Source organism: Coregonus lavaretus (genome assembly GCF_964263955.1).
Source record: "Coregonus lavaretus genome assembly, chromosome: 13".
Classification (NCBI taxonomy): domain Eukaryota; kingdom Metazoa; phylum Chordata; class Actinopteri; order Salmoniformes; family Salmonidae; genus Coregonus; species Coregonus lavaretus.
The window spans coordinates 6707196-6721286 of record NC_140000.1 but is presented as its reverse complement, the minus strand read 5'-3'; the positions used below and the strand labels follow the sequence as shown (position 1 = coordinate 6721286).

Here is a 14091-nt window from a genome sequence, read left to right as displayed (position 1 = left end):
CTCTGTCCCTGCTGCCCTTGCCACTTTCGCATCCTTCGGTCACTTATCAGGGTATAAACTAAATCTCAGTAAAAGTGAATTGATGCCACTTAACATGGCTGCAAAAAAATCCCCTTTACATAACTTGCCATTTAAAATAGCTCACAGTAGTTTTATTTATCTCGGGGTACATGTCACAATTAGGTTTGAAAACCTTTTTCAAGCCAACTTTGCTCCTCTCTTAACCCGTACTAAGGACGATTTGGAACGGTGGTCTTTGCTACACCTCTCCTTAGTTGCTAGAATTAACTCTATTAAAATGAATACTCTCCCTAAATTCTTATACCTCTATCCGTGCCTCCCAATATTTCTACCCAATACATTTTTCAAAAAGATCGACGGCCTAATTCTACCCTTTATATGGGACAAAAAGCCTCCTAGGATGCGAAAACAGCTCTTGCAGAGGCCCAAACCAGACGGCGGTCTAGCTCTACCAGATTTCAGATTCTATTATTGGGCCGCTAACCTTAGGATCATTCAGTACTGGTTGCAGAGCAGAGTGATATTCCCACCCCCAACTTGGCTGGAGATGGAGGCTGCCTCGTCTACACCGGCATCATTGTCTTCCCTCGCTCACTCCTCTATTACAGGCCCTTACTCCTCCTTCACCAATAATATATGTGTCAAAACAACATTGAAGATCTGGAATCAATTTAGACGCCACTTTGGGTTTCAAACAACCTCTTCCTTGGCTCCGGTAGCCTCAAACCCAGCTTTTCCCCCATCTATGATTGATGGTGCTTTCTCAACATGGTCTAATCTCGGTATTAAAATATTCAGAGATCTGTATACTAACAATACATTTAGTACGTTTCAACAATTATCAGCTAAATTTGGTCTCCCCAGACATCATTTTTTTAGGTTCTTACAAGTCCGGAGTTATGTCCGCAGCATAGATCCAGGATTCCCCAACCTTTCTGGTGGAACACAGTTCGACACATTTCTCACCCCACTTCCTAATCAGAAAGGCACATTGTCAATAATCTATAGTCAAATTTGCTCACTACAAGCCATCTCATTAAACAATATCAAATCCTCTTGGGAGGAGGAACTGGGTGAGGAAATATCTGATGAACTATGGGAAGGGGCACTCAAAAGGGTACATAGCTCTTCTATTTGCGCTCGACACGGCCTCATCCAATGCAAACTCATTCATAGGGCCCACTGGACCAAAGCAAGACTATCAAAAATTTACAAGGATGTGAACCCTAATTGTGTTCGATGTAACCAGTCCCCTGCTAATCATGTGCACATGTTTTGGTGCTGCCCATCTCTTGTTGGTTTCTGGAAAGACATCTTTAACACACTCTCAGAATTAAGCGGCACACAGATCGAGCCAGACCCTCTCATTGCATTATTTGGAGTTTCCTTACCCACAATACAATTAACCAAAATGAATAAGGATGTAATTGCCTTTGTCACGTTGTTAGCGAGACGATTAATTTTACTTAGATGGAAATCCTCTGCAGCCCCTTCTCATGCTCTTTGGATTAAATCTATTTTGAATTGCATAAAGTTGGAGAAAATAAAACAGACACTCAATGGGTCTGTAGACAAATTCTATGCAAAGTGGGCTCCCTTCTTTTCTTATGTTAAAAGAATACATTTCCCTGCAGTTCCAGAGTGATGTATATTTATATATTGGTGATGTAAGAAGCCTGGTATGTGCATATACGACATCTCGGATGTTAAGGACGGTAATAACTGTGCTAGCTGACCTATAACAACTGGATCAAAACAGATATTTTTCCTTTTTTTTTTTTTTTTTTTTTGTTGTGTTTTATCTTATTTATGTATTTAATGTCTATTTTTTCTTTCATGTCTGTCTCTCTATGTTTTGCTGTATCGTTGTCTTCAAACTGTTGTTCCATATTCATACCAAATAACTTTCAAGTGCAATTATTTACTAAATGCTGGTACTGAAAATTCAATAAACAAAGTATAAAAAAAATAAAAAAATAAAACTATCATATAACTTTAGTGACAAGTAGCTGGTTTTAAATGATTCCTCCATCGATATACAGTATGTTGTAACCTCAAATACACACTATCTGTTCATGTGAATACATTATAAATTAGCTGTTAAAAAAGAGCACCCACAGACACTTATGAAAAATAACCAACTAAGTACAGATGTTAGGCCATTTGGTTCTTGCAACAACAACAAAAATCCTCAAGTCAATGAAGTTACGTAACAAAATGGATAGAGATGAAGCAAGACTGAACCCCATCAGGAAAGCAGTTTTTCATTATTCGATGCTTTGCAGCAGTAGGGTTTTGTTTCTGACACACCCCATCCATAAACATCTGTTACCACGGAGACGAGGGCAGGATGCTCTTCTCTGTCACCAGGTCCTGCGACTGCTACAGAGCAGAATGGGAAAGAGTGCTTAGAAAACCTTACCACATAAAGGCACACCCACCCACTCACACACACACACACACTCTCTGACTGAGGTGGCAGATTTATCTTGCGCATACCAGTAGGCCTAGTCTCCATTCGAGCAAGTGAGGCCAGATATGGAGACCAAACCACACCCTAAAAGGACATTACCATGGTGAGCCAAACAGTCTTATGCATCAGCTGTACAATCTTAAGAACCTGAATGAGTTACTCTGTGCATGTGGTCCAGAGGAACTAGATCCTCCATGACACTTGGAGAACATCATAAACACTCTGCAGCCAAAGGAAACCAATACATTTACAAGTACAAACGCACCACACTCTTTCTGCTTCATGGTCCTGCAGGGACGTTTAGTTTCAGAGGTTAGTAAACCATGTGATGCACCACATGGTAAGAACACGGACATGGACCCAAGCGACTTTGGGTCCTTGAAAAATGCTATATAAATACTATGTATTATTATGATTATTATACACCAACATGAGAAAACTCTTCAGTAGTTTGATTACAGAGTTCTTTGCAGAGCCGGTGGTTGACTACAATCAACCACAGCTACACTCAGGTTTTGCCCAGATAGTATCAGCTGGTTCTGTGGTGGTTGAGGTGAGTGACTGCACTTGCGTTCCTCTTGGGGTTCATGTGACTTGTGTTTAAAAGGAACGCTTGACTTTTTGGTAAAAGGAAACCCAGAAGTATAATGATGTAATTGCGCTCCAGAACAATAACAATTGTGACTGAGTAACAATTTTTGTACAATTACAGTAACAACACAATTACAATAACAATTTTTGTGCAATTATGTAATTGCACCTCCATAAGAATAACAATAGAAAAACGGAATCTACCAAATTGTCCCAATGTTGCGAACAATGGCAATAAGATTGACTGCCAAACTCTCATTGATTACTTTTGAAGGTGTCTTGGGAAATGTCTGTCAGAATGAGGGAGGTCAGTTTCAGTATGACATACCTCTAGAGTTACATACTGCTTGTTGTGCCTCGGCTGTTTACCCTATGTTCACAATAGCATAGTGGACACCTAAAACGACAAAGGACAGTATAATCAGAATAATGGAATGACACTGGCATTATATCATGTTATGTCATGTTATGTCATGTTATGTTATGTTATGTTATGTCATGTTATGTCATGTCATGTTATGTCATGTTATGTCATGTTAAGGACAGTGCTGGACAGTGCTGTCTCAGCTGTATTATGCAATATGATGCTTTCTTGTGTCACTTCAAGAAAAGCACTATGTCAAGAATATAACGTTTTCACCTTCATCTGGTATGGGGACCCGAGAGCTTCTTTGGGGCGCTTAAAAATAAAACAGGGCAATTTCACTTCAGCAGACTGAGCTTGTATGATCATTCAAGTGGTATACCTATGGAATTCATGGTGCAAAATTGCAATAATTGAGTACTTACATTGAGTGGTGTTGTTCAGTTGAATGGTTGAGTATACCATATTTAGCTCCACGTCGCCATCCTCTGGTGAATCATGTTTATACAACGACTGTCGGCTTTCTGTTTGTGCAGAGAACGACAGTAAGAAACTGTGACACATTACAGATCTGAACCATCAGCAAATATTTTACGGTCTTGTCCACTCACCCATTTCTGAGACATTGGCGTAGATAGAGGATTCACTGACCACAGCTTTAGAAACAGGGAAGTAAAAAGTACAAATGTAAACTGCTGTGACGCACTACGTTTATGACTGAATGAGAGGATATGAAGAGCTATGCTCAGACTCGATACTGGACCCGATCTTTGTTGCCCACTTCTACAGAGGTATAGCTGAGACAGCAGGCAGGGATTGAAGGATACGCGAGAAGAGGGTGTAGAATGGATAGTCAATGAGTGGGCGGTAGACAGAAACAAGTCAAGTTGATGGAGTGGTACATAGGGAAGCATATGTGTGGAGACAGTGAACAACGGGGCTGCAGGTATTCTAGCGATTGAGTGTTGGGCCAGTTCGAATCCATGAGCCAACTAGGTGAAAAATCTGTCGATGTGCTCTTGAGCAAGGCTCTAATTGCTCCTGTAAGTCGCTCTGGATAAGAGCGTCTGCGTAATTACTCAAATGTAAAAATGTTCTGAATAGCCTACCACTTAAAACTGGCTTTCAACTCAAACCCCGCCCTTTCATCTGAGGAAAAATAATTACAGATCAGAAATACTATTCAAAGACTCAGATAGTCTAGAAAAGAGTAAGAACCCTTACCTATAGCAGGATCTGTGCACAACTCAGATTGCTGCTTATTCTTTTCTGAATTGCAGAATCTCAGGTATCCTTTAGGAAAAGACCAGGGATAGTACATGAATCTGTAAATACTCCTAAAATATAATATCTTAATATATCTTTACTAGTATTTATTTTTGTACAGGGATCAATCACCTACCTCTTTTTCTCAGGCAAAATAAAGCCACCCCAAGGAGCAGCAGCAGAAGCAGGACCCCACACACAGAGAGGGCTACAGTCAGAGCAGTGGGTCCAGGGGGGAACCGTCTCTCTGCCCTCCCCAGGCTGTTCTCTGCCATGCAGGTGTACACTTCCTGGGCGAAATAGGGGATACAACTGGTCCACTGAAATGGGTGGGTTTCTATGGTGCTGACGCCAGGGTCTATTTTGCTTTTAGAGGAGGAGAACCAGGTGATGGTGGGTGGTGGGTTCCCCTCAACTACACACCTGAGGCTCCCGTTGCCTGGGCCGGAGGACGCCTCTACCCAAAACAGGCTGATAATCTGGGCCTTAGCTAGGGACAAAGCACAAACCTTGCATGAGTATCATTGTGGTAAAGCGTTTCATTTTCCTAGACCCTCAATAAAAAATATTTTATTGCTGACAACATAGTGAGACCCATTACCCACGATATTGAGCTGTGTGCCGCTGGGAGTCTGCCATTTTCCACTAAGCCAGTAAAAGTCCAGCTCCACTCTGCAGAAGTATACTCCATTGTCTGTGACCGCCAAATCTCTGATGAGGAGAGAGAGATCCCTCTGCTTAGGGTCTCCTTTGACTGAGAAGCGCTGGGATTGGTCAGCGACTGAACATTCATTAAGTCCCCCATTAGTAACATTTGTCACCTTGCACTGGAAGAAGGTCATATCATGGAATTGTCTGGCAATCCACTGAACTGTGATGTCTTTGGAGTAGTCTTGTTGCTGGGGATGGGTGAAGGAGCAGGGTAGGACCACATCTCCTCCTATGGTGCCATTCACTACAGGGGGCACTGTCATGGACCACTGATGTGAGAGGGTGCCTAGTGGAAGGAGTATTAGTTAACAAATGGTTAGAGAAATGATAGAAATCAACCATATTAAGGATATTTCATGTTTGTTTTTCTGATGGTCTCAAGTGTTTTTTAAAAACTTGTATTCTAATTGGTTCAACTGGCAATATATTGTATTCTAATTGGTTCAACTGGCAATATATTGCATTCTAATTGGTTCAACTGGCAATATATTGCTCCTTGTTGATATTCTGTTGCACTTTATTTAAACAAACTTCAGAAACCAAAGGATCAACAAAGGATCTCTTATGAAACTGTATAAACATATAATCATCAATATTAAAATAAAAAAGAGGGATAATTCCTTTATTCCCGAATTACTGACTTCTATTCAAGAATGATAAAGCTTAAATAGGAAAGTTTCACCAAAATGAAAAACTGAATCTGAATGTAAATACCTGAAACAGGAGTTTAGCCTACCTGTAATGACAGAGAAGAGAGAGAAGAGTTGAGCCAGCAACATCCTAAAGGTAATCAAATATACGTAGCCCACTAGCACTGGAGAGAAAGAAAGAGAAGTCACACAGAGGAATTTCTACCACCACAATGCCTCAAATCAGATAACAGAGTTGTGAAATGTAAGACATGAGAATAGCCATTTCCTGTTTAGCTACAAAAGTGCTTACTGTGAAATAAGAATGAGGGCTTGGCTGAGCAAAACTGCATTAAACATGCAAGTGTATTATTTATTTAAGCCTATCTGTGAATTGAAGATATTTTTCCTGAGCCTCTTTACTTGCTATCTATTGTAGCAAGCATTAAGACTGGAACAATTGAGGACCTCCGTTTAGCGTAGTGAGAATTGAGAAATATAATAGGTCTACAGTGCCTTTAGAAAGTACTTTTTCCACATTTTGTTGTGTTACAGCCTGAATTTAAAATTGATTAAATTGAGATGTTGCGTTACTGGCCTACACACAATACTCCATAATGTAAATTTTTACAAAATACACTGAACAACAATATAAACGCAACATGTAACGTGTTGGTCCCATGTTTCATGAGCTGAAATCAAAGATCCCAGAAATGTTCCATACACACACATCTGTTTACATCCCTGTTAGTGAGCATTTCTCCTTTGCCAAGATAATCCATCCACCTGACAGGTGTGGCATATCAAGAAGCTTATTAAATAGCATGATCATTACACAGGTGCACTTTGTGCTGGGGACAATAAAAGGCCCCTCTAAAATGTGCAGTTTTGTCACACAACGCCACAGATGTCTTAAGTTGAGGGAGCATGTAATTGGCATGCTGACTGCAGGAATGTCCACCAGAGCTGTTGCCAGAGAAATGAATGTTCATTTCTTTACCATAAGCTGCCTCCAACGTCATTTTAGAGAATTTGGCAGTACAGTATGTCCAACCGGCCTCACAACAGCAGACCACGTTTATGGCGTCGTGTGGGCGAGTGGTTTACTGATGTCAACGTTGTGAACAAAGTGCCCCATGGTGGCGGTGGGGTTATGGTATGGGCAGGCATAAGCTATGGAAAGCGAACACAGTTGCATTTTATTGATGTCAATTTGAATGCACAGAGATACCGTGATGAGATCCTGAGGCCCATTGTCGTGCCATTCATCCTCCGCCATCACCTCATGTTTCAGCATGATAATGCACTGCCCCATGTCGCAAGGATCTGTACATAATTCCTGGAAGCTGAACATTTCCAAGTTGTTCCATGGCCTGCATACTCACCAGACATGTCATCCATTGAGCATGTTTTGGGATGCTCTGGATCGACGTGTACGATTACGTGTTCGAGTTCCCGCCAATATCCAGCAACTTCGCACAGCCATGGAAGAGTGGGACAACATTCCACAGGCCACAATCAACAGCCTGATCAACTCTATGCGAAGGAGATGTGTCGCGCTTTGCATGTGGCAAATGGTGGTCACACCAGATACTGACTAGTTTTCTGATCTACGCCCCTACTTTTTAATTAAGGTATCTGTGACCAACAGATGCATACAGTATCTGTATACCCAGTCATGTGAAATCCATAGATTAGGGCCTAATTTATTTATTTAAATTGACCAATTCCCTTAAATGAACTGTAATTCGGTAAAATCTTTGAAATTGCTGCATGTTGCGTTTATATTCTTGTTCAGTATTCTTAAGAATGAGAAGCTGAAATGTCTTGAGTCAATCAGTGTTCAGTCCCTTTGTTATGACAAGCTTAAATAAGTTCAGGAGTAAAAATGTGCTTAACAAGTCACATAGTAAATTGCATGGATTCACTCTGTGTGCAATAATAGTGTTTAACATGATTTCTGAATGACTACCTAATCTCTGTACCCCACACATACAATTATCTGTAAGGTCCCTCAGTCGAGCAGTGAATTTCAAACATAGATTCAACCACAATGACCAGGGAGGTTTTCCAGTGCCTCGCAAAGAAGGGCACCTATTGGTAGATGGGTATAAATAAAGAAAAAGCAGACATTGAATATCCCTTTGAGCATGGTGAAGTTATTAATTACATTTCGGATGGTGTATCAATACACCCAGTCACTACAAAGATACAGGAGTCCTTGCTAACTCAGTCGCTAGAGAGGAAGGAAACCGCTCACTGATTTCACCATGAGGCCAATGGTGACTTTAAAACAGTTATAGAGTTTAAATCAAATCAAATCAAAGTTTATTGGTCACAAACACATACTTAGCAGATGTTATTGCGGGTGTAGTGAAATGCTTGTGTTCCTAGCTCCAACAGTGCAGTGGCGGTGGGGTTATGGTATGGGCAGGCATAAGCTATGGAAAGCGAACACAGTTGCATTTTATTGATGTCAATTTGAATGCACAGAGATACCGTGATGAGATCCTGAGGCCCATTGTCGTGCCATTCATCCTCCGCCATCACCTCATGTTTCAGCATGATAATGCACTGCCCCATGTCGCAAGGATCTGTACATAATTCCTGGAAGCTGAACATTTCCAAGTTGTTCCATGGCCTGCATACTCACCAGACATGTCATCCATTGAGCATGTTTTGGGATGCTCTGGATCGACGTGTACGATTACGTGTTCGAGTTCCCGCCAATATCCAGCAACTTCGCACAGCCATGGAAGAGTGGGACAACATTCCACAGGCCACAATCAACAGCCTGATCAACTCTATGCGAAGGAGATGTGTCGCGCTTTGCATGTGGCAAATGGTGGTCACACCAGATACTGACTAGTTTTCTGATCTACGCCCCTACTTTTTAATTAAGGTATCTGTGACCAACAGATGCATACAGTATCTGTATACCCAGTCATGTGAAATCCATAGATTAGGGCCTAATTTATTTATTTAAATTGACCAATTCCCTTAAATGAACTGTAATTCGGTAAAATCTTTGAAATTGCTGCATGTTGCGTTTATATTTTTGTTCAGTATTCTTAAGAATGAGAAGCTGAAATGTCTTGAGTCAATCAGTGTTCAGTCCCTTTGTTATGACAAGCTTAAATAAGTTCAGGAGTAAAAATGTGCTTAACAAGTCACATAGTAAATTGCATGGATTCACTCTGTGTGCAATAATAGTGTTTAACATGATTTCTGAATGACTACCTAATCTCTGTACCCCACACATACAATTATCTGTAAGGTCCCTCAGTCGAGCAGTGAATTTCAAACATAGATTCAACCACAATGACCAGGGAGGTTTTCCAGTGCCTCGCAAAGAAGGGCACCTATTGGTAGATGGGTATAAATAAAGAAAAAGCAGACATTGAATATCCCTTTGAGCATGGTGAAGTTATTAATTACATTTCGGATGGTGTATCAATACACCCAGTCACTACAAAGATACAGGAGTCCTTGCTAACTCAGTCGCTAGAGAGGAAGGAAACCGCTCACTGATTTCACCATGAGGCCAATGGTGACTTTAAAACAGTTATAGAGTTTAAATCAAATCAAATCAAAGTTTATTGGTCACAAACACATACTTAGCAGATGTTATTGCGGGTGTAGTGAAATGCTTGTGTTCCTAGCTCCAACAGTGCAGTAGTATCTAACAATTCACAACAATACACACAAATCTAAAAGTAAAAGAATGGAATTAAGAAATATATAAATATTAGGACAAGCAATGTCGGAGTGGCATAGACTAAAATACAGTAGAATAGAATACAGTATATACATATGGAATTAGTAAAGCAGTATGTAAACATTATTAAAGTGACTAGTGTTCCATTATTAAAGTGGCCAGTGATTAAAGTGGCCTGTGATAGGAGAAAACTGAGGATGGATCAACAACATTGTTGTTACTCCACAATACTAACCTAATTGACAGAGTGAAAAGGAAGCCTGTACAGATCAAAAATATTCCAAAACATGCATCCTTTTTGCAATAAGGCACTAAAGTAAAACTGCAAAGAAATTAACTTTGTCCTGAATACAAAGCGTTACGTTTGGGGCAAATCCAACACAATACATTACTGAGGACCTGTCATGGGCCTCTCACTCCACCGGGTTACCACCTTAATTTTCTTCCACTCTGCTCACCACTCTCTCTACTCAGCCTAACTAGCTCCACCTGTCCCTGCTCTGCTCTGCTCTAATTACTCTGCCAGCTGCGCTGCATTACCCACTACCTCTCCCAGTATTTAAGGCCCTGTCTTTCAGCTCTCCGGTGTCAGATCGTCTGCAAAGCTCACACCCGGAACCTGTTTGCTCGCGCTTCTGGCTCACCCTGGTTTTGTGACCCCGGACCTGCCTGTTTTTTGGATACTCTTCTGCCTCAGGAGATCCAGACCTGCTTCTGCCATTACGACTCCTGACTACTCTTCAATCCCGGTAACTCTGACCAGCCTTCTGCCTTGCTACTACGTATTTTGGATTTCCCTTGAACTGTACTGCTGCCTGGTTTCATTCCGCCCTGTTGTGTCTGTGTCTCCCCCCCCCAGGACTTCTGGACCACCCACCACCGGCTTCATAGGACGCATCGCTGCCACTGGGGGGGGCACAGACCCAGCGCTTTGGACGGGATCCCTGTTACCCCTGGAGCCTTCATTCACTCCCTACTTCCCTTTTCCCTTAAGTTTAATAAACTTTCTGGTGTGACGCAATTGTGGTCCTCTGGTCGTCTGTCTGAACCGTGACAGTACGATCTGACCATTATGGACTCAGCGCACACTTTCCCCGACATGGAAACCGATGAGCATGAGCAGCAGTTCCAGCAGCAGCAACAACAACTCGCCATGATCATTCAACTCCTCACCAACCTTACCCCAGCCAGTCTGCCCACCAGCCCAGCCCCCGAGTTACCTGCCCCGGTCATTGCAGCCGCTGCTCCGGAACCCAAGATTGGAAACCCCGAGCGGTTCAACGGCGATTCAACCCAGGTCCGGCCATTCCTGACTAGCTGCCGACTTCAGTTCTCCTTGCAGCCAAGGACCTTCGCCACGGAGGGGGCTAAAGTTGGGTATGCCATCACTCACCTGACGGGCCGAGCTCGACTCTGGGGAACAGCAGAGTTCGAACGTCAAACCCCCGCATGTGCAACCTTCGACCTGTTTGCTGAGGAGATGCTGAAGGTGTTTGACCTGGATTCACCCACCGCAGAGGCGTCTCGTGAACTGTTCAGTATTCGACAAGGCAGACGTACAGTCGCAGACCATTCCATCGACTTCCGAACCCTGGCTAGACGAAGTTCTTGGAACACACCATCGTTGGTGGACGCGTTCTTCCATAGTTTGGCTGACTATATCAAGGACGAGTTGGTCTCCCATGAACTGCCTTCCACTCTTGATGAAGCCATCGCACTGACTGTCAGGATCGACAGAAGGATACAGACCCGTCGTCGTGAGAGGGGGCGCCAAGGTCCACCTACTACCGGCATTCGGAGAGATCCGACTGGGCTCCTGTCATCTACTGCCACTCACCCAGGTCAGCTTGATCAGTCTGAGCCTATGGAGATTGGGCGAGCCTCCCTCACTCCTGCAGAGCGCCAGCGCCGCTTCACCTCAAACCTCTGCCTCTATTGTGGAGGTGATGGACATCGTGTGGTAACCTGCCCTTTAAAGGGCCGAAGCTCACCGGGCATAGGGGGAGTCCGGTTGAGTTCAATGACCATCCAGTCCTCCGACCGCAAACCCCTGCTGCAAGTTCACCTCCGCCTCTCTGACTCAACTCACACCCTGGCTGCTCTGGTGGATTCTGGCGCCGAAGCCAACATAATGGACATCAAGCTGGCACGCCAACTGGGACTGGAGAACCTCCGTTTGACACCTCCTATTCCTGCCCGGGCACTGGACGGACACTTACTCGGATCGGTCACTCATGTCACGGCCCCGGTCTCGATGGGTCTGTCCGGAAACCATCAAGAAACTATCCAGTTTCACCTGCTCCCCTCTCCAGGCCAACCCCTCATCCTGGGTTACCCATGGCTCCGCCGGCACAACCCTCAGCTCGACTGGGTGACCGGGGTGATCAGGGAGTGGGGAGAGGACTGCCACCGAACCTGCCTGCTTGCTGCCGCACTACCCCCTCGGCCAGTACCTACTAACTCCGCTCCTGACCTCTCCAATGTCCCAGAATGCTACCATGGTCTCAGAGAGGTGTTTAACAAAGCAAGAGCCACATCTCTGCCCCCTCACCGACCGTACGACTGTGCCATCGACCTCCTCCCTGGAACAGCTCCTCCAAAGGGTCGTCTTTATTCGTTGTCTGCTCCTGAAAGAAGGTCCATGGAGGACTACATCAATGGCTCTCTGTCCGCAGGATTAATCCGTTCATCTTCATCTCCTGCTGGTGCTGGCTTCTTCTTTGTGGGGAAGAAGGACGGATCTCTTCGCCCCTGCATCGACTACAGGGGACTCAACGACATCACAGTGAAGAACCGTTACCCTCTGCCTCTGCTCACCTCTGCTTTTGAGTTGCTCCAGGGAGCCACTGTTTTTACCAAGTTGGATCTCAGAAACGCTTACCACCTAGTGCGGATCCGGGAGGGAGATGAATGGAAAACCGCATTCAATACACCAACAGGCCACTACGAGTATCTGGTTATGCCTTTTGGCCTCACCAATGCTCCTGCTGTGTTCCAGGCTCTAGTGAATGATGTACTGCGGGACATGTTAAACAAGTTTGTCTTCGTTTACCTGGATGACATCTTAATCTACTCCAGAAACCTGTCTGAACACACCCGCCATGTCCAGCAAGTCCTTCATCGTCTTCTGGAGAATTCCCTCTACGCCAAGGCAGAGAAATGTGAGTTTCACGTCAAGACAGTGGCCTTCCTGGGGTACATAGTGGCAGAGGGAAGTATCCAAATGGATCCTGCCAAAGTATCAGCAGTCACTTCATGGCCAGTTCCGGAGAACAGAAAGAAGCTGCAACAGTTTCTGGGGTTTGCTAACTTCTATAGGAAGTTTATCCGGAACTACAGTACCGTTGCTGCCCCTCTCACTGCTCTAACCAGCACCAAGCAACCCTTCACCTGGACCCCAGCAGCCGACAAAGCCTTCAGTACCCTCAAGGTGAGGTTCACCTCCGCTCCCATCCTCCAGATGCCGGATGTGGACCGGCAATTCATTGTGGAGGTGGACGCCTCGGATGTGGGAGTTGGTGCTGTGATTTCTCAGTGGGCTGCGGAGGATAGGAAGCTCCATCCCTGTGCCTTTTTCTCACGTCGGTTGTCCCCCTCTGAGTGCAATTACGACATAGGGAACCGTGAGCTGCTGGCTGTGAAGCTTGCCTTGGAGGAGTGGCGTCACTGGCTGGAGGGGTCCACCATTCCATTTCTCGTTTGGACCGATCATAAGAACTTGGAGTACATCCGCACGGCCAAACGGTTGAACTCCAGGCAGTCCCGCTGGGCCCTGTTCTTCACCAGGTTTAATTTCACTCTGTCATACCGGCCTGGATCACGCAACACCAAGCCAGACGCCCTCTCCCGTCAATTCCAGAAGGATGACACCCCCTCCAAGGACCCTGTGTCGATTCTGCCAAGTCCCTGCATCGTTGCAGCTCTGACCTGGGCTGTTGAGGAACAGGTGCTGGAGGCTCTCCGTAACCAGCCAGGTCCCAGCACTTGCCCAGCTGACCGCCTTTTTGTCCCCGAAGACCTGAGGTCCCAGGTCGTTCAGTGGGGACATGACTCCCGCCTAGCTTGTCACCCTGGCTCCACCCGCACTTACAACCTGCTCGCCCAGAGGTTCTGGTGGCCCTCTCTGAGGAAGGATGTACGGGAATTCGTCCAAGCCTGCCCCATCTGCAACCAACACAAGTCGTCCTGCCAGCCCCCAGCCGGATTGCTGCAGCCCCTGCCTGTGCCCAGACGTCCCTGGTCTCACATCGCCCTTGACTTTGTCACGGGGCTGCCCCCTTCAAGTGGCATGACCGTCATTCTCACCATCGTTGACCGT

The 14091-nt window shown here is 44.8% G+C and overlaps 1 protein-coding gene across 1 annotated transcript; it reads right to left on the bottom strand.

The window, feature by feature from the left end:
• Nucleotides 1-2052: 2052 nt before the first annotated feature.
• On the bottom strand, nucleotides 2053-6240 carry LOC311139081 (sialic acid-binding Ig-like lectin 15). Its single transcript, XM_084173961.1, has 9 exons — nucleotides 6163-6240; nucleotides 5317-5712; nucleotides 4852-5205; nucleotides 4674-4742; nucleotides 4061-4105; nucleotides 3875-3973; nucleotides 3726-3764; nucleotides 3414-3482; nucleotides 2053-2403 (listed from the first exon to the last, which is right to left on the bottom strand). Exons 1-8 carry the CDS (start codon nucleotides 6203-6205, stop codon nucleotides 3451-3453), a joined length of 1077 nt encoding a protein of 358 aa, XP_084030087.1. The 5' UTR covers nucleotides 6206-6240; the 3' UTR covers nucleotides 2053-2403; nucleotides 3414-3450.
• Nucleotides 6241-14091: the final 7851 nt, after the last annotated feature.

Coding starts and splice junctions, on each gene's coding strand:
- LOC311139081 (XM_084173961.1), bottom strand. CDS start 6,205: ATGTTGCTGGCTCAACTCTTCTCTCTCTTCTCTGTCATTACAG. Junction 4,743..4,851: donor ATTTTGCCTGAGAAAAAGAG/GTAGGTGATTGA, acceptor CTTTTCCTAAAG/GATACCTGAGATTCTGCAAT. Junction 3,765..3,874: donor ACTGAACAACACCACTCAAT/GTAAGTACTCAA, acceptor TTTATTTTTAAG/CGCCCCAAAGAAGCTCTCGG.